The sequence below is a fragment of the Urocampus carinirostris genome, chromosome 14 (assembly GCF_059441175.1).
Source record: "Urocampus carinirostris isolate Australia breed hairy pipefish chromosome 14, RoL_Ucar_1.0, whole genome shotgun sequence".
NCBI classification, from domain to species: Eukaryota; Metazoa; Chordata; class Actinopteri; order Syngnathiformes; family Syngnathidae; genus Urocampus; species Urocampus carinirostris.
In genome coordinates, this window is record NC_142362.1 from 7526292 (window position 1) to 7549181 (window position 22890).

The 22890-nt window shown below is 40.1% G+C and overlaps 1 protein-coding gene across 1 annotated transcript; it reads right to left on the bottom strand.

The window, feature by feature from the left end:
• Positions 1–1693: 1693 nt before the first annotated feature.
• Positions 1694–21617, bottom strand: coq10b (coenzyme Q10B). Its single transcript, XM_088353084.1, has 5 exons — positions 21431–21617; positions 14078–14233; positions 9787–9979; positions 7561–7662; positions 1694–5394 (listed from the first exon to the last, which is right to left on the bottom strand). Exons 1-5 carry the CDS (start codon positions 21526–21528, stop codon positions 5227–5229), a joined length of 717 nt encoding a protein of 238 aa, XP_088209210.1. The 5' UTR covers positions 21529–21617; the 3' UTR covers positions 1694–5226.
• Between the last annotated feature and the right edge of the window lie 1273 nt (positions 21618–22890).

The following is a 22890-nucleotide window of genomic DNA, read 5'->3' on the forward strand; positions in this document are numbered from 1 at the left end:
ACCACAAGTACTTAAAATATTAAAACAGATATAAAAATCCATGAATACGGAAAATATAAAATGTGTAAACAACCATAAATCGGCTAAATATCAATGTGAGGAAAAACAATAATCTGCTCATTTGCATTAAGGCTTAATTTTTTTTTAACATAAATGGATTTTAAGGTGGCAAAAAAACGTGAACGTTCAATCCACTCATTTTAAATGTCTCTTCCAATACATTTAAGTCACCAGTAATTAGTAATACATTAAGCTATAGGTATACTGTGTACATTTTTGAATATAGTACGACACTTTACAATGAAAAACAGTGACCAAATGATGATGGAGCTGTATGAGTAAGATCAGGAGGCTTTTCCTGCTATTAACTATGGAAACTAGTACTATCAGCTTCATATGAGCGGGGACAACCTCCTACCCCAAAATAATGACCTGGAGAGGGATAGATGCCCAAGATAAACCTCTGGAATTGGTGCCCTTAGAGTCCAGGTGGTTAAAAGATCGGTAAATTGTGATTCTACAAAATGTTTTAGTGTGAGTAAATAGGCGCTTTGCTTGTAAATGTTGGATTTTCGTTTAATAATGGGAATTGCAATCTTTAATAAGGCGAGAAATTGCCTGAGGTTGACAGGTACGAGTACTTAAAAGGTTCTTGCATAGCTCAGATCAGTGGTCTCACTCTAATTTTGGGAGTCACGTGGTAGAAAAAAACTCAGATTAAAAGGAGAGGGAGCAAGAAAAGGTAGAGAAAGAACAGGAAGAGTGCTAAGAACAGAAAAGAGCTATATTAAGAAAGAACAAAAGCGGTGAGAGGAAAAAAATAAGCAAGAGTGACAGAGATATTGTTAAAGGAGGGAGCGATGATTAAAAATAATAAAATGCAGTTTTGTCGACACCAAGTGGACGTATTTCAAACTGCAGCACATTTTTCTCCTGCGCTACTGAGTTTTTTTTCTCACGGATTACAACCTGAGGCCACATGATTGACACCCCCGGTTTAGATCCTCTAAGCCAGGGGTGTCGAACTCATTTTAACTCGGGGTCCGCATGATTGAATAAACATTCTCTCAGGGGCTGAACTCGTAGGGTTTAAAGAAGAAATAGAGAGCAGTAAAGAGAGAGGGAGAAAGTAAGAGACATAAAAAGGGAGAAAGAACAAGAAAGAGGGGGGAGGAAAGAGAAAAAGAAATTAAAAAGAGGGAGCATAAGAAACAGGCAGAAAAAGGGAGTGAGAATGACAGAAAAAGTGCGAGAAAAAAAGGAAATAACGAAAGAGAAAAAGGACAGAAAAACAGCAGAGGAAGATCGAGTGAGGGTGAGAAAGAAAAATTATAAATAGAAAACAGGAAAGAGATAGAAAGGGTGAGAAAGAAAGAGGAAGAGAAATAAAAAACAGGAAAGAGATAGAAAGGGTGAGTAAAAAAGAAGAGGGAGAAAGATAAAAATGACTTGACTTGAAAGAAAACAACTACTTGCTTTGCGAGTGGTGCCTGGCTTGGATGACATCAAGTGGACATATTTAACACTGCAGCTCATTTTCGTGCTATCAGTGTCTTGCGGGCCTGATCGAAACCCTTGGCGGGCCTAATTTGGCCCGCGGGCCGCCTGTTTGACACCCGTGCTCTAAGTTAATCAAGTTTATCAAGAACTTCTGATTCAATGTATTTATCATATAATCAAAACACAAAACCAATATTTAGAAAAGATCTTTATACATCATGCAATTGATACACAGTTGTTAAATAGGTTGACAACAAAATCAGTCCGCTTTCAAAATAAAACACTCATCTAATATGATATTTACACTAATACATGAGCTGGTTTCAAAAACAGGACAATTCTGAGAGTCGGGGATACGTTACTGGCTTGTTTTGCGATGTGACGCCTTCATATTGCACTTGAAGCTCCTCATTCTGTACAACGTCACATCTCAAGTACGTGATAATAGATTTAACTCAGTGAACGAAGGAAGACGAAGAGAACACCTAAGCACTCTTAAAAACATGGAGTTTTGGCACTTCACCCACCAGACAATATAGAACAAGTCAGTTACTTCATGTTTATGCTGGCCTAAGTGTAATCTGCCGACAGCTGAGGAAGTTTCTACATTAAAAGACGAACATTTTGTCAATGCCTCATTTCAAGCTTCATATTTAAAGCTAAAAGTTTGAGGGTCAACAACACGTGAGACACAATTGTGAGTTGAAACCAAACTATTTTAACATTTTAAATTATATTTACAAACTGAAAAGTAGCTCAGCCAACTGACTCCCAAAAATCCCTGACAACTCCTGAATGATCCAATGTCAACCCAAATGACCTACAATGACAGAGTGCACCTGTGTGCCATCAAGTCCTAGTTTAGATCTACCCGAACAGACATCATTGTGAAGACTAAAAAACACACTAGGTAAGTCCTAAAGTTGTGGAAACACATCAAAGGAGGAATGGGATACAAGAAGATTTTAAAACGTAGATCTCCAGGAGCACCATGTGAGCAATAATATCAAAATAGAGCGTAAAACCTCTGCAAACCTGCCAAAACCTGGCAGTCCCTTTAAACTTTTGCTACAAACAAGGAGAAAACTAACCAGAGAAGCAACCAAGAGGTCCATGATCACATTGGGTGACCTATAGATATACACAGCAGAGAATGGATAATCTTTGGTTAAGACGACTCCAAGTCATACTTATCATATATCTGCCCTTTATGGAAGAGTAGCAAGAAGAAAGCACTTCCTGAAAGAATGTCATTAAAAGGTCTGTTTGACATTCGCGAGAAGCCACATGGGAGACACAAATAACATGTGGAATCAGGTGCTCTGGTCAGATGAGACCAATTTTGAACTTTTTGTACTGAAATCGTTTCGCCGCGCATCACCCTGAAAACACCATCCCCACCGTCAATCATGGGGGTGACAGCATCATCCTCTGGGGTTGCTTTTCTTCAGCATGGGCTAAGATGTTTTTTTTTAAAGTTGACGGGCAGATGGATGGAACCAAGACTCTGGCCGAAAATCTGTTGGAATCTGCTCGAGACCTGAGAATAGGATGCAGGTTTACCTTCCAAGAGGACAACGACCCTTAACATAAAGCAATATCTACAATGGAATGGTTTTAAGCTAGCAATATAAAGGTGTTCGAATGACCAAGTCAAAGGACAGACCTCATTCTTTTAGAGCAAAGTATTAACTCAAAGAGGGGAATATTCTTGCTCTCCCCATTTTCACTATTTTTTGATTTGTTATCACAATACAGAATGTTGACTAGATTTGGTTTCTTTTCACGATTGTGTCTCACGACATGTTCATCCTTCGAAAATATTTCTCATTTCTATCTACAAGTTAGCAGCCTGAAATCTGGTAATATGTCAAAAAGTTCTACGGGGGACAAAACTTTTGCAAAACCCATTTTCATGAACCATAATGGTTCACTCCACCAAATAAGTTTATTCTATTTGTAATATTGGACACCTGGAAAGGAGATTTCATAGGATGCCAGTTGGTCATTTTGACTATTATGCACTGTTCAACATCACTGTCACTATCGACCAATAAGATTACTGTTCTTTCAAGTAGATATGCTTTTGTAGGCTAAATTTTATAAAAATAAAAATCAGAGATTTTAGAACAGGTTGGAATTTCTTATCTGAAAAAGTTAGGCCTCTACCCTGTTAGAGTTCAAAATTCATTATTTTCTTTTTTTTTTTTCCACTGAGCTAAAAATATAACAAACTGGCTTAACAAAGAAACTAACAAAATTCTCATAGCAAACTTTCAGCAGAACATTTAAAAATAGGACCAAAACCATCCACTGGTACATTTGCCTATTTATTCTGAGAAACTTTTGTCGTATTTTTCTCTTTAACTCCTTCAATGCCAGACTTTTTTCTCAAATTGGGAGAGCCGGTGCCCCAATAATTAGTTTTGTAGCTATGGGGGCATAGGACATATCGAAAGAATCCTCACCCTTCACAATACAAAGCAGGTTTCTAGCATTTAGGAAACAGTAGAATATTGATTAAGTTCTTAAATACTTGTTTACAAATATACCTACTGAGGAAAAAAACCTTTTTGTGAAGTCAATCACCGCGGTAACTACACTCCCTCAGACATGCATGTTACGTCATTCTTCTCTGACTAGAAAATAGGACTTCATCCTCTTTTTAATTTTCTCACTACACTCACCATATGGGACCGCTTATACGCACTTTATTCGCAGGATATAGGAAGTAGGCTTCCCCAATGTGTGGATAAAGCTATGATCAAGTCCACTTCTTCCATCCAACAGTTCATCAGGCTGAAATCATTCCCAGAGGTTTGATACTTAGAGGAGCACATTCACAGGGGCTTGATACTTAGAGGGGCAGCGCCATTCCCTTTTGTTCGTTTTTAAAGCCCCAATGTGTTTTATTTGACCACTAGATGGCACTGTTTGATGCGAGCGAGGGCCATTCCAGAGCAGGATTGGATGCTGGATTGCCAAGTATTCAAGTTCATGTTTTGGCACCTCTAAATATTACACATTGTCCCTTTAAAATAAAATAACTTATTTCTGCTGTATTGGCATTAAGGGAATATCTTTCAGCATTTTTATAAGGTGTGTTTCCATAGTGCAGTGGTTAGCACATTCGCCTGACAGCAAAAGGTCCCCGATTCGAAAAATATGTTGGTCTGGAGAGGGATGGGCGCCACCAGGCTGTAATTGCCCAAGATACACCACAGGAAATGGTGCCCCTCCCACCCGCGTAGTTAAGGAATCCAAGCAACCATTTACATGTTATGGCATTGAAGGAGTTAAAGTCTTTATTACATGTTTACCTTGAAGCGCCTAACCTTATTGCATACGATTGATATCAATGACAATAAAGACTATTCTATTCTATTATTCTAAGCTTATTTTTATAAAAAGGGGGGAAAGGAAAAAAAACATCCATTTTTACTTGAACTGGCCCCAACAGGAAACAGGTTGTTAGACTCTGCAGTCATTCTAAACAGGGAGTCATTTACACTGCTGGTGAGGGTGAGAAAGAAAAAAAAAAAACGCAAATTACGGTGAAAACAACAAGTCGACACCAAAAAAAAACCTTAATCGCTTCAAAACAAACTAACAAATTTCAACGCCGAAACTACAACAAAAAAAAGAACGAGAAAGGCACTGGCGTGGTCGGGAAGACCGGGAGTCGCTGCTGAAGGCCGGAACCCCGTTGGTGGGGCGGCGGCGGCGTTACGTGTGGTGCACCTCGTGGAACATGAGCTCCCGCGGGATGGGCGTCTCGGGTCCGTGGACGGCGGTGGCGCGGCGCTCGAACGCCGACACCATCTGCTTCACCACTTCGTCGAAGAACACGTGCGCCAGCTGCGAGTGGATGAGCGAGCGGAACTCGAAGGAAATCTGAAGGGGGACGCAATGATGTCTTATTAAGTCGAGTCGTGTTTATTTGTATATCACAAAGGCAGCACAGACTATTACAGACTTATGACACCATCTCCTGATCTAAAACCTACATGAGGGCAAGGAAAAACTCAAAAACCTCAACATGAGGAAAATGAAAAAACCTTGAGAAGGGACCGCACATTCGGTCATCCCCCTTCCAGGATGACCAGGTTGCAATGATCTAGCTTTAACAAACTACAAAATATGATATATAGGTAATTCATAAGCTATAGAATCTAAGTGTTTTAAGCCTAGTTTTAAACATTTGCACTGAGGTTGCAGATCGAATCTCAGGGGGAAGAACATTCCACAGCACCGGGGCCTGAATGGAGAACGCTCTTTCTAACCTGCAGATTTCTTCTTGGCTCTTGGGATCACTAGTAGACCAGCATTTTCAGAGCGAAAGGAAAGGGAAAAAAATACTCAATAAAAGAAAGAAAAGAAAACAGGAAAACGGGGAAAAAATAAAAAGAAAGCAAAGGAAAAACAAGAAAAAAGAATATGAAAGAAAAATGAAAAATAGAAGGAAAAAATAGAAAATAAAAGGGGAAAATTTAAAAAGAAAAAGCATAATAATTGAAAAGAGGTAAAGCAGGAAAAGAAAAAGGAAGGAAAGTGAAAAAGAGAAGGGAAAAGGAAGAGAAAAAAACAAAATGAAAGAAAAATAATGCAGATAGGAAAATGGGGGAAAAAGAAAAAAAAACAGTGGAAAACGGGAAAAAGAAAAGAAAGCAAAAGAAAAACAAGTAAAAAACAATACAAGAGAAAAATGAAATGAAGAATAAAGAAGAAAGAACAAAATAGAAAATCTCATCTCATCAGCTGCACCGCTTATCCTCAGTAGGGTCGCGGGGGTGCTGGAGCCCATCCCAGCAATCATCGGGCAGTGGGCAGGGGACACCCTGAACTGGTTGCCAGCCAATCGCAGGGCACACGGGGACAGACAACTCACTCGCTCAGTCAAAGGGAAATAAATGAAAATGAAAAAATATTATAGAAAAGAATAGGAAAATAGGAAAATAAAAAGAGAGGGAAGGGAAAAAAGACAAAAAATACAATATGAAAGAAAAAATAAAACAGATAGGAAAATGGGGGTCATAAGATAGAAAACAAAAATGAGTAAAATATAAACTCAAAGTAGAAAAAAAATCCATTACAGTCGTGGTCTGTGCTCATAAAACCAGAAAACTATGTTGTATATGTTTGGAACTGCCTCAACCCAAACATTAAACAAACATGCAGAAGTAAAAAAAACTTTCCCTCCTCCACAAAATAGTAACGCCTTTATGTTATGTTTACCTTTCATTCATTCCACTGGATTTGGTCTCACGTACTTTGATGTATCGGCTGAGAGTTCAGTCTCATTTGTGTGTTTCGAATATTTACGGGTGCTTTCAATAAACAATCCTCCGCTTCGGTCTTTCCTATTCTACTCATCGTCACCACTTTTGTTCAGTTTTCATCAATTAGAAATCCCTTTGGAGCAAGTTGAAAATATTGACTTTGGCGGAATAACAAGGGTGATATTATCAACACTGGCCTAGAGCGCCCTCTTGCGGTCTAGTGTGAAAATAACGTGCAGTTACCTGTAATAAACATGTAAAATTCAATGATACGATAAAGTGTTTATAATTTCACATATAAATCTCACCGGAGGATAAGTCGCACCCCCCCAACCAAACTACGACTTCTAGTGCACGGTTCTGAGTTCATGAGATTGAACCTCCCGTGTGGAGTTTGCATGTTCTCCCTGTGCTTGGTGCTAGGTGTGAATGAGCGAGTGAGTGAGTCGTCTGTCTCTGTGTGTCCTGCGACTGGCTGGCAAGCAGTTGAGGGGTGTCCCCTGCCCACTGCCTGAAGTCAGCTGGGATTGGCTCCAGCACCCCCGCGACCCTATTGAGGATAAGCGGTGCAGATAATGGATGGATGGATGATCGGCCAAGCAAATTGCCATGTAATCAATCTTCAGCCAGTCATATAGTTATACATCGTCTTGACCAAGGCAGTATCGAACCCCTGAGACTAACTCACCGAAAGTCTGATGAAGAACCACTCACATTTGTTTGACTGTCAAAATTCACTTTAAAACTGTTGGACTACATTTGGAATTTGTGAGTGACTTACGTCAAAGTCCACAGTGCAGGTCCGAGGGTAGCCAGGCAGGCCGGGACTGAAGCGCCAAATGGTCTCCAGGTGATTGAACATTTTGCCATCGGAGCAGGATGCCTGAGAAGTGACACAAGGGGGACATTGTCATAGCTGCTGCTTTATTTAATCAGTGGAACTATTGAGGAGTGAAAGCTCTCTTTACGGTTTTTCATTTCGGCTCAAGTTCAGTTGTACATACAGTGAAGAAGATAAGTATTTGAACACCCTGCCATTTTGCTATTTCTCCCACTTAGAAATCATGGAGGGGTCTGAAATTTTCATTGTAAGTGGATGTCCACTGTGAGAGAGATCAACTAAAAAGGAAAATCCAAAAGTCAAAATGCATGATTTCTTAATGATTTATTTGTGTGATATACCTGCAAACAAGTATTTGAACACCAGAGAAAATGAATGTTAATGTTTGGTACAGTAGCCTTTGTTTACTATGACAGAGGTCAAACGTTTCCTGTAGTCTATTACCAGGTTAGCACACACTGCAAGAGGGATCTTGGCCCACACCTCCACACAGATATTCTCCAGATCAGTCAGGTTTCTGGACTGTCGCTGAGAAACACAGAGTTTGAGCTCCCTCCAAAGATTTTCGATTGGGTTCAGGTCTAGAGACTCGCTGGGCCATGCTAGAACCCTTATATACGTCTTACAGAGCATCTCCTCGGGTTTTCCTGGCTGTGTGCTTCGAGTCGTTGGCGTGTTGGAAGACCCAGCCACGACCCATCTTCAATGCTCTGACTGAGGGAAGGAGGTTGTTCCCCAAAATCTCACATTACAAGCCCCCAGTCATCCTCTCTTTAATGCAGTGCGTTTGTCCTGTCCCATGAGCAGAAAAACAGCCCCAAAGCATGATGCTACCACCTACATGCTGGGATGGTGTTCTTCCTCCAAACACGCTTAGTGGACTCAAGACCAAAAAGTTCTATTTTGATCTCATCTGACAGCAAAACTTTCTCCCATGACTCCTTTGTATCATCCAATGGTCATATGCAGACTTAAGACGGGCCTTGACATGTGCATGATTTCAAACCGCGGTGGTCCAAGCAGTTTTTAGGTCCTTGACCAACTCCTGTCGTGTAGTTCCGGGCTGATTCCTCACCTCCACTTCGATTAAGATTGACTGTCATGTTTGGCTTCTTCCATTTTCCAATGATTGCTCCAACACTGGACCTTTTTTCACCAAGCTCCTTGGCAATTTCTCTGTAGCCCTTTGCAGCCTTGTGGAGGTGTACAATTTTGTCTTTGGACAGCTGTTTGGTCTTCGCCATGTTAAAAGTTAAAGTCTTGCTTATTGTATGGGGTGTCTTTATGCAGCTAGCGACCTCAAATAGGTGCATCTGATTCAGATTGATACACGGAGTGCAGGTGGACTTCTAATGGGCGGACTAGCAGGTCTTTCAGGGTCAGAACTCTAGATGATACACAGGTGTTCAAATACTTCTTTGCAGCTCTATCACACAAATAAATTGTTAAAAAAATCATGCATTGCGATTTATGGATTTTTCTTTTCAGTTTGATTTTTAAGTGGAAAAAATAGCAAGATAGCAGGGTTTTCAAATACTTATTTTCTGCAAATGAAGAGGACGCCATCTTTCCCCAGACAACAACAAACATAACGCAAATTTTAGCAAATATGATGGCGCGGATGAGTGGTTAGCGCGTCTGCGGCACAGTTCTGAGGTCATGGGATCATTTTCAACTCCCAGCCTTCCAGTGCATAGTTTGCATCTTCTCCCCGTGCCTGTGTGGGTTTTCTCCGGGCACTCCGGTATCCTCCCACATTCCAAAACCATGTCAGGTAAATTAGCTGGTACAAATTGTCCATAAGTGTGAAAGAGTGAGTGAGTTGTCGGTCTCTGTGTTCCCTGCGACTAGCTGCCCACAGCCAAAAGTTAGCTAGGATGGGCTCCAGGACCCCCGCGACCCTACTGAGGATAAGCGGTGCAGATAATGGATGGATGGCCGATTACACCATTTTCTGTGTAAAAGATTCTTTTTTTATACTGTAAGAATAAACGTTAGATTTGTTGTGCATTATGTAGCACATGCAAAGTATGAACACATTCAATTTAATTACAAGTATTTTTTTATGCATTTCTCTGGGGTGTACCATCCCACCTGCCAATGAAACAAAGGGCAACGTTTCGTTTGGATAATCCACTGGATAAAAGTTAAAAAAGGAACAAATACCTTGACCAAGTGGGGGCGCACAGTTGTAACAAGGGAGGTGTAGTTTTCAGTCACTGGTGGGAAGCCCACAGTGAGTTTGGCCTTGCAGTATCCCGTCCGCTTGAAGATAACGTCAGATTTCTTGCACCAGGGAACAAAGTGGCGGTAATCCTCCACGCCAGCCACCACTTCGTACATTTGTTGCATGGAATACCTACATGGAAAAAGAAACAAATATTTTTTAATTTACTAGTGTAGCAGTTGAGGAAAAAAATAGGCTTTGCAGCCTTTTCTGACTCTCCGTATCAATAATTCATTTACATCGCAGGTTTCCAGATTGGCAAACAAATGTTCGGCCCCGGCCAAAGATCTTGCCTCTAATTGTTTTGGTATTGTGAAAATAAACAAGAGGCACAAAACAAAATCTAAGGAACACACAACTAGGGAGGCTCGCGATATCTACTGTGGTTACATCATGCCCTCTTCCATTAGTTAGGAAAAGCAGGTGAGACACAGCCTCACCTTTTATTATGAAAATAGAAAGTCAAAAATATATATAAATGGTTATATATTCAGTGTTGCAGTTCATTCACGATTAAATTCACAACTGTTGGACTTTTTTTTTTTTTTAATGCAGAATTTTCACGTTGTATTATGAATAATATTAAACAGGGTTCGTACACTCTTTTCAAAGTTTAATTCAAGCACTTTTAAAGGACTTAAGGCAAATTTCTTAATCCCTCCAGTATCGTTAAAAGAAGAAATCCACGGTGAATCATGTATTTTGCAGATCTACAAATATATCTTTGATCCAAATACTGTTTGTGATTTTCAATCTTGCACGTGCATTCATCAGATACATGATATTTAGGTCCTGAGTAGACCAGGAATATATTTGTGGATCTGAACAATACGTCTGTGGATATTTTTTAAACAAATCTCTTCCCAGATAGATGTCTAGATAGATAGATAACTTATTCATCCCCGTAGGGAAATTCACACTTCCAGTAGTATCCTTGTGTTGAAAAATAAATAAATAAAATAAATATATAGAATACAAAATTACCCAATATAACGTTTAGCTATAGAGTATTTAAATAGTGCTACGGAAAATACACACTGTAAGAATAATAGGGTAATATGCAAATGTGGGGGTGGGCTTTAATGTGGGCTTTAACTCCCCCGGGTGGAGTTAAAGAGCCTCATGGCATGAGGAAGAAATGATCTCCTCAGTCTGTCTGTGGAACAAGACTGTGAAAGCAGTCTGTCGCTGAAGCTGCTCTTCCGTTTGGAGATGATGCTGTGTAGTGGATGTAATGAATTGGTATTGGGTAAAATGACAGTAATATGTATGGGTGGGACGATATGCTTTAGTCACGACAGAAAGGTGCCGATTCGATGTGTATCACGATTCTGGATAATTGCAATTCTACAAGTATCACGATTTTATATCATTGATGATTCCGATTTAATTTTCTTTCCTAAAAAACAACCAACTTAAATCATACACTTGAGAGACAATAGACCATAATCGACTTTCGAACAATGAACATCAGTTCCCTGTCAGTCAGTCTGGAAGCTGACATTTATTTCAACCGAGACAATGGGAACATAACATGTACACTGTGTAACCAGTTTACAGCCACAAAATGTAATGAACTGAAATGTCAACCTAACAAATGTGGTCCTTCAATGATCCCATTTAGAGTTAACACTTGTTTCTCACTTTCTTCCTCCATTTTCCACTTGGTTTGCTTTCTCGCATTTTTACGTGGCGGATATGACGTCACAAAAATTGATTCTGGGGAGAATTCGTTTTTTTTAAATCGCCAAAAATAAGTCAAGTCAAGTCATTTTTATCTGTATAGCCCTTAATCCCAAAGAGTCTCAAAGGGATGCGAAGACAATCTATTGCAAACTATAGACCATTATTACATCATCCCCTGATCTAAAACCTAGATGAGAACACTCTTATTATATTTTTGACTTTAAAAAATGTATCATTCCGACCACCATTTATAAATAAATGAACTTTTACAACTACAGAGCTGATTTGACTGCCTATAGAATTATAATTGTCTTCATTGTCATTGATAACCACATAGTGCAGTGCACATTGTTAGCCACAAGATAAAGGTAAGAGTGAGACAGGTGGAATGTCTGTGTCGAGGGAGACCCAAGTTTTATGTAACTTCACGATTTGTGCATGAATAAAACTAGCATTAACAGACCCTAATCGCAGAAAAGGTGTCAATCGAAAAGGGAAGGCTAACTACCATATTGGGAATTAATTTAAGAGTGTTTGTTTGTAACGTAAATAATGAGGCGAAATAAAATCAAAACATATATGAATTGATTTTTTTTGTTCCACTCCTCGTAATATGTAGCTTACATTTTCAGTTGCAGGAAGTTCTTCCCATTTCAATTTACAACTGGGAAAGAATACCTTACTTTTTAGCATGGCCCATCATAAATGTCCTTAATTGATACATAATCCTTGCACTTATACACATTTCATTGTGCCCAGTCCTCTTTGGCGCGACACATAGGGGGGCAATGTCGCTTGATAGGACAGTGCCATACAAAGTTACAAACTTATGCCAACTGTAGTAAATCTCGAGGGAAGAAATGCAGCAGCAACGCAAAGCCACCAGAGAGCAGTGTCTGTGTCATTTTAAACCAGACTTTTAATAAAACCAGGCAACAATTTCAATTATTTACTAGCACTTAACCTAAAATTCAGGCACTTTTCAATCCTTGCAAACACAACATTAAAATAGTAGCATTCTCAAGAATTCCAAGCACGCTTACAGACCCAGCGTGTAGAGTTTCAATCCAAAGGGAAACTGTCAATTTGAGCACGATGCCAAAAACAAGAAGTAAATCCCAGCTCTTATGTAAAAGGCGCGTGCGTGCGCACTTCAAACAGCAGGCCTGAAATGCAAGACTGCCATCTTGCCCTCTTTATATATACATCATTATTATGCAACTGCAAATATTTCACAGTGCAGCGCACATGTGATACAGTGTTAGAGGACACATTGACTTTTTCTAGGCACACAAATTCAAGCAATCAAGTGGTGTTTACATAACCACATAAAATGTGAGCCGTTTACACAAAAGATTAATGATCCACACACGAGCTAACCAGTTAAAAGCATTTGATAAGGGTGCTCTCATATTGGCCAGTAATTTATAATAATTCATAACCCGTTGCGCCTTATATCCTGCAAAATCCGGTGAATGAAATTGGAAATGCAGACAGTAATAATACGCGTGCATTAATACACAAGGGTTTATGAAATGTTACCGTATTTGTTCATTTAATACATAATTATTTTCAATATAGATACAAGTCGGGCAGCACGGCGGCGCAGTGGTTAGCGCGTGAGCGGCACAGTTCTGAGGTCATGAGATCGGACCTTCCTGTGTGGAGTTGGATGTGTTCTCCTCGTGTTTGCATGGGTTTCCGACGGTCTCCTCCCACATTTCAAAAACATGCATTTCACGTTAATTGGCCGGTCCAAATTGTCCCCAAGTGCGAATGAGCAAGCGAGTTGTCCGTCTCAGTGTTCCCTGCGACTGTCTGGCAACCAGTTTAGGGTGTCCCCTGTCCACTGCCCAAAGACTGCTGGGATGGGCTCCAGCACCCCCGCGACCCTACTGAGGATAAGTGGTGCAAATAATGGATGGATGGATAGATACAAGTCAAGTCAATACATGTTCATTTGTAAAGCCCACATCACAACGCAAACTCCTTTACTAAAGAGCATTTACTATGTTACAAAAGTAAAGGAAATAACGTCATTTTTCAACACAAAAGTTTCAAGGAAAACATGAAAAGCGGCAGCACGGCGGCGCAGTGGTTAGCGCTTGTGCGGCACAGTTCATGTCATGGGAACCTGTCGTGGGTTCAAATCCAGCTCCAGACTTCCTGTGCGGAGTTTGTATGTTCTCCCCGTGCTTGCGTGGGTTTCCTCCGGGCACTCCGGTTTCCTCCCACATTCCAAAAACATGCATTTCAGGTGAATTGGCCGGTCCAAATTGTCCCTAGGTCTGAATGAGCGAATGAGTTGTCTGTCCCTGTGTGCCCTGCGATTGGCTGGCAACCAGTTCAGGGTGTCCCCTGCCCACTGCCCGGAGATGGCTGGGATGGGCTCCTGGTTGGCCAAACACTTAACTCATCACTCCAATAAAACCACAGTGTCTTGCAATTACACAATCGCACTTCGTCATAACGCAATATCAAATAGATTTCGGTTTATCGAGCACCTCTACCGGTGTGCTTGCGTAACGGCATACAGATTCCTACCCGATGATGCGTCTCTCTGCGTATTCCCTTCTCTTGGAGAAGGTGTTGGCAATATTGAAGAAGGCGCGGGCGGGAAGGACGACGCTGCGGCCGGGCATGGAGGCGCTCAGCAGGGGAGACAGGCGCGTTGTCAGGATGCCGTAAGATGGGAGGTATCTGCCGGGCAATAACGTACAGAATGTAAGCAGGACCGAAAGTCATCTTGGAGCGCTGACATAACAACAGCAAGAGCACACGCTGGAGATCGGAATTCGACTTAATCATAGGTCAACTATAGGAGTCCAGACAAACAAACTGTTGAGAAATACAACACATAAACTTAGTATAGTGACACAGCTCGGCAAATTCCTCCCAAAGTACAAAAGTCAGGGTTCGTACACCTTTACCATGGCCAAATTTAAGCAATTGTTAAGGACTTTAAAAGCCAAGTTTTCAAATTCTCTAGTAGCATGAAAAGAAGAAATCCGGTGTGGATCATGTATTTTCCACAGATATGTCTACAATTTCCATTTGCACCTTTTGATCTTGCGTGTGCATTTTTTAAGACACATGACATATATTTTTAGATCTCAGCAATAGGTGTGTTAATATTTTCTAGACAAATCGCTCCTCAAATAGGTGTTGGGTAAGATGACTGTATAATGAATCGATTTTTTGGTCCCAACCCTCGTAATATGTAGCTTAAATTTTCAGTTGCAAGAATTTTTTCCCGTTAGAATTTACCATTGGTAAACGCTACCTTCATTTTTTTTAACGCCCCATAATAAATGTTCATAATTGCGCAAAATCCTTGCACTAATACACATTTCATAGTGCCCCGTTTAGGACGCAATGACGCTACATAGGACAATACCATACAAACTAAATTAGCTGCCGTTATTCACAAGGGAACCGATGCAATGGCAATGCGAAGACACCAGAGAGCAGCGTCTGTCATTTTCAAGCAGACTTGTTGAGAAACATGGAGACAATTTCAAGCATTTACAAGTATGTTTTAATCCTTGAAAACACAACATTAAAGTATTAGGCATGTTTAGGGATTTTAAGCGCCCATATGAACCCTGAAAGAACACAGACATACTGATGTTCAATATTGAGAGTATTCCTTCCAGTCTGCGACCCCAACTGTGAGATTTGTACTTTACTCAGGATCGTTTTTAAACTAAAACAGCAAGATAAACAGCTACTACTGAACAAGGCCTAGGTTTAAAGTACAAACAATCATTATCATTTTAGTCATATTAGTTACATTCTAGTTAACTAAAGAGCAACTGTTTTGTTAATGTCAATTTTAAATGCATAGTTTCCTTCATGAAAAAAACAATATCAAAATGTATTTTTGGGGAATAGTGTTTTTTCTCACCCTTCTGAAAAACAACTAACCCTGGTGATTATTTTATTTTTCTATTACAGTAATCTATTGCATGTTTTGTGGCTCAATCATAAACTTCTCCACATGGGGTGACCAAAATACCACAATACCTAGAAAATCCAAAATGCATTGATGGATATTTATATGTCGCTTCTTTGGATTGTGCCGCGAGAAAGCTGCCACACAGTCAATTCAGGAAAAGCATGTGACAGCGTACCAGGTAAAAAAGAAAAACAGGTCAGGGACACCAACGCTATTGGAGCGTTAGACGTCCGTGCAAATATTATATGTGTTATATCTCTACGTATTGACTATGCTGTCCTGTCTTTTGAACTAGTTTCTGATATGAACTGCCCTACTTTTGCAATACTCCTGGCCTGGATGTCGTTTACACCGAGCATGTAAACGGCGGAAACTGAATTTTGTTTTAAACTTGACGGAAGCAAGCAAGAAGAGAGAGCATTATCATCCCAAACATGGCAGGATGTCAATTTCTAAACCTAATGTACTGTACCATTTTGCACATCTGGTTAGCTGCTCCTCTTGCACTCTTTGCACTACTGTATAATACTATACATAGCTATAATTATTTAGTAAATTATTAGAACTTCAATTCTCCAACTCAATACAACATTATATCCAATACAACATTTTATTTATTCCTGTATATTCAAGGAAACTGTGCGGGTCAGATGTATCGACATTTCGTTCTGTATACAAGTGTACAAGAATGACAATAAAGTATATCTGACTCTGAAAATGGTTGAAACTGTTCTCTCAAACCAGGATGAGGCGGAGGCCCGTCCCTGCCTACTTGAAATCCGATACAATTGCCGTGTGACTGTCTCAGATGGTCAATGCGAGTGCAACACCTCAGAATAGAAGAAGGGTGTCAATGTTATAGGATGTAAAATAAAACATGCACACATACACACAGTGAAATGAATACATAACTGCATAAGCAGGGGGTTCTTTTAGCGCTAGTGTGGGATCTATCTTGTTTGGACTTTACATTGACTGACATTTAAAAGGAACACTTGAACAATCTCTCGCCCTCTATCAGACGTCAGAGGAGAATACTTCGTAAATTTCCTCACCACAGTCGTCTTTCGAGATGACGACTCTTCCTGTAAATTTAAATTTGACGACAGGTTAAAATAGAGGGCAACCGATGATCGGGTGGGACGATACCCGGGAATTTAACCGATATCGGCATTGGCATTTATTTATTCGTCTGGCCGATTTTATTTTAGAGTGGGTTGTTTAGGCTCAGATGCAGCAGATCCTTTTTCTCCCTCTTTCCTGCCTTCTGTCAAGGATGCTAGCCACCCTATGTCTTCTAAATGCAGGGCAGAGAGGAAGAATTACTTTAGAGCAGAGTAAACAGTGGCAGCTCTGCTAACTCCCATGTCCCGACATGCGTGTGAATCAAGACCTCTGATAATATTGAGATTTTATAAAGTCCGTTGTAGAAAAGCATGTTTAGAAAAGCAAGGGTAAGGTACTTGTTTTAGAGAAGCACGTTCAGGTGGAGACTGATATGAGATATAATCATAAAATTAGTTTGTGTGTTTGTTGTCAGTTCTGAGATTCCGCTACTGGCCTCCCGGTGCGGAGTTTGCATATTTTTGTAGGTTTCTTAAGGACACTCTGGTTTCCTCTTACATTCCATGGCAGGTCATTTGATGGTTACAAATTGTCCCTAGGTGTGAGTGAGCGTGTGAATGCTTGTATGTCTCTGCGTATCTAATCGATAACGCGATGTGACGAAGTGCAATTGTGTGATCGCAAGACACTGCGTTTTTCTTTCAAAGATTTATACTTCCGTGTTTGGCCAACCAGAATTGACACAGTTCAGGTTTCAATGGCGCCGACCGATCAGAGTCCAGTTTTAACGGTACTAGCCAATAAAGCACAGGTGTCAAACAGGCGGCCCACGGGTCAGATCAAGCCCGCTAAGGGATTGAATACGGCCCGCGAGACAACACTCAGAGAAGTGCAAGAGAAAAACAAGCTGGAGGTTGAAATATGTCTACTTGATGTTGCCAAAGCCAGGTGCCTCGAACAAAGACACTGTACTTGTATATATATCTCTCTCTGTCTCTCTCTCTCTCTCTGTCTGTCTGTCTCTCTCTCTCCCTCTCTCTCTACCCCTTTTCTCCCACTCTGTCTCTCTTTTTCTCTTCTTTTGTTGCACTTTGTCTCTTTCTCTCTGTGTCTTTTAACCTCTTTTGCTCTAACTTCCTTTTTTCTCTTTTCTATTTGTCTCTTCCTACCCTTTGCGCTTTCTTTTCTCTTTTCTCTCCTTCAGTCTTTCCATTTCTCTTTGGATTTCTTTCTTTCTCTCCCTTTCTTTTCCCCCCTCTCTCACGACTTTTTATCTATTTTGTTTCTCACGCTCTTTCCCTCTCTCTTTTTCTTTCTTTGTCCCGCCCTCTCTCCTTTTCCCTCCCTCTTTCTCTTATTTCTTTATCTCTTTTTCTGTCTCTTTAATCTATAAGTCCAGCCCCCGACAGAATGTTTGTTCTATCGTCAAATGAGTTTGACACCCCTGCAATAAAGGTTCACACAAAAGGTTCTGACATCTTATAGCAAGTTAACCTCAAGACTTTTTAATGCTATTTAAAATCAAATTTAAGACCAAGTCGACAAAAAACACATTTGAAACACAGCCATGTCGCAAAACGTTCATCGGACAGCCACTTCTCATTAGATTTACACGTTACCACGGTCCCAAGTAAACAAAAAAGGCCCAATTGAAACCACATCACCGTTTTGATAGTTCCGCTATTGTGGTCACGCGATGTTGACAAGAAGGTAAATCAGTGAACTGTTAAAAAAAGAAAATTGATGTTACTAAATCTTTTTAGTTCAAAATAAGATCAATCTTAGCAATGTGTTCACATTTTTAAGACTTTTGAATATTGGATTGAAGACATTTAAATGCCAATTAAGGCCTTAATAAATGTAAGGACACTATGCCACACATCCATAACAAAGCTCCCATGAGAGGGTGCTTTTTTTCTTAGAGCCCCAGTGTGGAATATGTGACCACTAGATGGCACTCTGTCATCTAGTACCAGTGCCATAGAGCAGTGTGGCAGAGACTGGCTGGATCCCGGAAAAACGTGGCTGCGATTAAGGTGTGGATTCCACGGAGTAAAAAAAAAAAAAAATAGAAATTTCTCGACCTAGGATTTTTTTGTCTTATTTAATCAACATTTGTGGTATTTATATATATATATATATTATATATACCACAGCCACTCTAGGTGGCTAGAGTCATTTCTGACTCTTTTTGGGAGATTGATTCAGAGGAGGGGATTCCCAGCCCCCTCGCTCAACCCAACTGATGTGTTGGGAGTCATTAGGGGACCAAACCCCCCAATTCCAACCCCTAATGCTGAACACCAAGCAGGGAGGCAATGAGTACCAATGTTGTAAGTCTTAGGTATGACTCGGCCGAGGCTTGAACCAGCGACCTCCCAGTCTCGGAGCGGGCGCCCTACCATCTAGGCTACCGAGCTGGTAACATTTTTGCCTAGTAAGGTGGTCCCCGAATGCAGACGCTCCCCTACTTACGACCATTCGACTTACAAAAAAACGGTAGATACAAACATTTTTTTTCGGGATGTCGAAAAATATCCAGGCATTGCTGTAAGTTAGATTTTGTATCGTGTGCACCTTTATCCTAGTACAGGAGATTACTGCAGTGCTTCTTTCCTACCGCTACCGGCGCGTGGCGCTGTTAGGCCTCACCCAGCATCTACCCCGAAGAAGAAATCCGCTTCCTCTTCCTAGTTCGTGTGTAAACAAACTATCTCCATCGCGCCAAGAACTTTGACATATTTATTGCTTAATATCTCGTGCATCCATTCATGTGGTTGGTTTAAAATGTGAAAAAGAGGCGAGCTGTTTCATTTTAAACGAAAGTGGAATAAGAAAGCTTGATGCGGTTGAGAAAAATGGTTGGATCGCTTTTTTTTGGTCACTCTCTACCACAGAGGAGGAAGTCGCCTAACTCTTGAAGGTCATCTTCCAAAAGTAAGTTAAACTCAACTTGATTTATCTGTCTAGAGCATATTATTTTATGAAATGTTTCCTTTTTTAGTACAAAATACAGGTTACTTACACAAGCCTTAAACATACAAATTATAGCACTGAAGCAACTTACGAACAACCTCGTTCCTAAGTAGGGCGGCGTATGTACACATATATATATATATATATATATTGGTTTTTTTTCCGCAATATTATTAGGTTCAGAAATTATGATTTGTTTGATATGACATGGGCTTCACCATATTTTTCAGGCATCTTGCCGTTACGGTACTTTTTAAGGACTTTCAAAGCGAATTTCTAATTTCTACAGTACCATTAAAAACATAAATAAATAAATAAATCCGATGTGAATCATTTTGCAGAGCCACAAATATATCAGTGATTTACAAATGCGGTTTTAATCTTGAGTGTGCATTCAACAAGACATATGACTTTTAGTTCATGAGTGAATCGTGCATATTTTTGTTTTTGAGACGAATCTATGCCCATATAGGCGATATGTATCTTTCATTTTCAGTTGCAGGAAGTTCTTCCTATTATATTTTACCACTGAGAAACGCAACCTTGATGTTTTGCAGGGACAATAATAAAAGTCCATATTTGATAGGGGTGGGGAAAAAAACGATTCATTTATAGATTGTTATTTGATTTTATAGGTTTTTACAATTGGCGTTTCTCCCCGGAATTGATTTTTGTGACGTCATATCCGGTACTTGAAATGCAATCGGAAATGGAAAATGGAGGAAGAAAGCGAGAAATGAGAAGTAAAGCGGCCATAAATTTGACTGAGGTGCGTTGTTTGAACATCATTCCTGGTTTGCTGTCCAAGAAGTGCGTGATTTACGTTGCTTGTTTTTTAGGAAAGAAAATTAAAACACAATCATTAATTATATCAAATTGCAATACCTGTAGAATCGTGATATAAATCGAATCGGCGCCTCAGTATCGTGATACAATCAAATCATGAACAAAGCATAACGTCCCACCCCTAATATTTGATATATAATCTTGCACCAATACACACATCATAGTGATCTGTTTAGGTGTAGTATACACCTGAACTTTTGGATGCTTTTTTGTACCACTAGGAGGCACTAAATATTACACAGTGTCCCTTTAACGTTAAAGTATGTCAAAATGATTAACCCTCGTGTTGTCTTCGGACCAATTGTGTACTTTTCTGAAACAGCTTGCATGCAAATGTTAATAAAAACATTTCATTTTCCTACAGTTGGGACCAATCTAGGAAAAGTCACGATATTTAAAGCTAAATAAAAGATCATTCAAGGGGATTTTTCTGGATATATATCAACATCATGGCGGGCCATTTTGAGGTCGAACAGGATATTTAAGTACTCACAAAAAAACAAAACTAGCACATTAAATGCTCTTTTCGTTCAAAATCCCCCAAAAAAGATCACATCTAATTTACAATAGTGGTCTGAAAAATCGCAGTTAGGTAGCAGGGGATGATGCCTCTTGGAAAATGCCATACAGACTAATGCCACCCGTCGGTAATCACGAGAGAAGAAATGCAAACTAAAGCCCCCAGTGAGCTGTGTCGGCATCATTTCTAAGCAGACTTGATGAGAAACAGGACAACAATTTCAAGCATTTACATCACCCCAAATTCAAGCATTTTCGAGGATTTCAAGCACCCTAACAAACCCCAATTGTGAACGCCGGACGGTCCAGACATTATATAATCATTCAACTCCCTGAATATACATAGTTAACACCTAAAATGAGGGAAACGTTTGGGCGGGGGACCCCTAAACCTTATTGAAGTTTAAAGTGTTAAAAAAAAAAACAAATAAATGACAGTAAAACGAAGAAAACGCCAGTTTCGTTCTTGGTCAAATACACTTGCAGCCATTTTTTAGCCGTTAATGTTGTACGACAAACAAAAAGACGTTTACCGGACATGGTTCCGGGAGCGAGTCTCCCGACTGGATAGAGACGGTAGGGGCTTGACGCAAGAGGCGAGTTTTCGCAAACTTCGAGCTCCTCTCGCCATCTTCCAACACAAAGCAAGGTTTTTTTTCTTCTCCAGCTGATAGAGTCACTAAACTCAGTGAGTCACAGTATAGGCCATTATTTCACCCAATTCCGACTTTCTATTGGTTCGTCGAGTCACGTTGCACGATAGTGATTGGTTACTTTCTATGTACGTCATCGTGGACAAAAAATACACGACAGTCACGGGATGTGGGCTTCGGTTGACACTTGAAACATGATTCAGTCAGTCTAACCTTTTAAATCTGCTTAAAAATGTCACATTCGACATATTTATTTACGGTAAGTTGTTGTTAGGTTGAAATGTGTCACTGCTTGTATAGTCACGATTGTATGACTTGGCAGCTATAACATATTTATAAATTTAGTTATTTATGCTAGTTTTCACATGACGTCACTCACATACCCGTATGTAGACAGTCGTCCATGTTATCAATGGTCTGCACCAGGGGTCTTCGACCTGGTAACCGCGGGCACTAGGGTGCCCCTTTAAGGACAGCTGAGGTGCCCGCGTACCTGTTCGGAAAAGTCATTGGGATTTTCCAGTTAAGTGATTTTTTAGTGGTTGACTGGGTCTATTTAACCCTTCTTCCAATAATTAACCCGGTAAAAACATAGGACTAACATGATACATAGTTTTTTTTGTTTATTTTGTTGTTTTTGAATCAAACTGGGTGCCTTTTGTGCTAATTTGTAACAAAAAAGTGCTTTCAGCTTGAAAAAAGTTGGATGTTAAAGGAAAGAGCAACGTGTAAGGCAGGCATGTCCAAAGTCCGGCCTGGAGGTCAGTCACGGCCCATAAAATAAATCATCATAAAGTTAATCATATGTGGCCTTCCAGTAATGTTGACATCAAAATAAAATATTTTGTACAAAAAAGAAATATCACCATTTCACCAGATAATTACAAAACCCTTTCGCCACCTTGCCCTTGGCTTTCTGTGAGAAGTTTAGCCCACCCCATTTTCAACATGGTGACTGTTAATTAAAAAAAGGAAAGTTGACAGTGACGGCCGCCACTTCCAGGACAAATGGACGTTTGAGAATTTTTTCACCAAAATCCAAATGTAGTTTGCAAAAACACTGTGGAAGTTTTTAAAGAATATAGTATCAAAAGGCACTGCCAGGCGAAACATGCTGACTATAAAAGCTAACTGGAAACGAACGCTGTGAAAAGGTGAAGAAACTGGAAGCTGTATAACAGCACAGCAGCACTTGTTTCATGAGACCCTGCGAGTCAAATGAAAATGCTACAAAGGTGAGCTATGACGTGGCACTACAAACCTCTCACGGAGGGGGAATTTTATAAAAGGCGGTTCAAAGAAAGCCAGAATGAATAGTCGGCTCTCACACATTTTCAGCT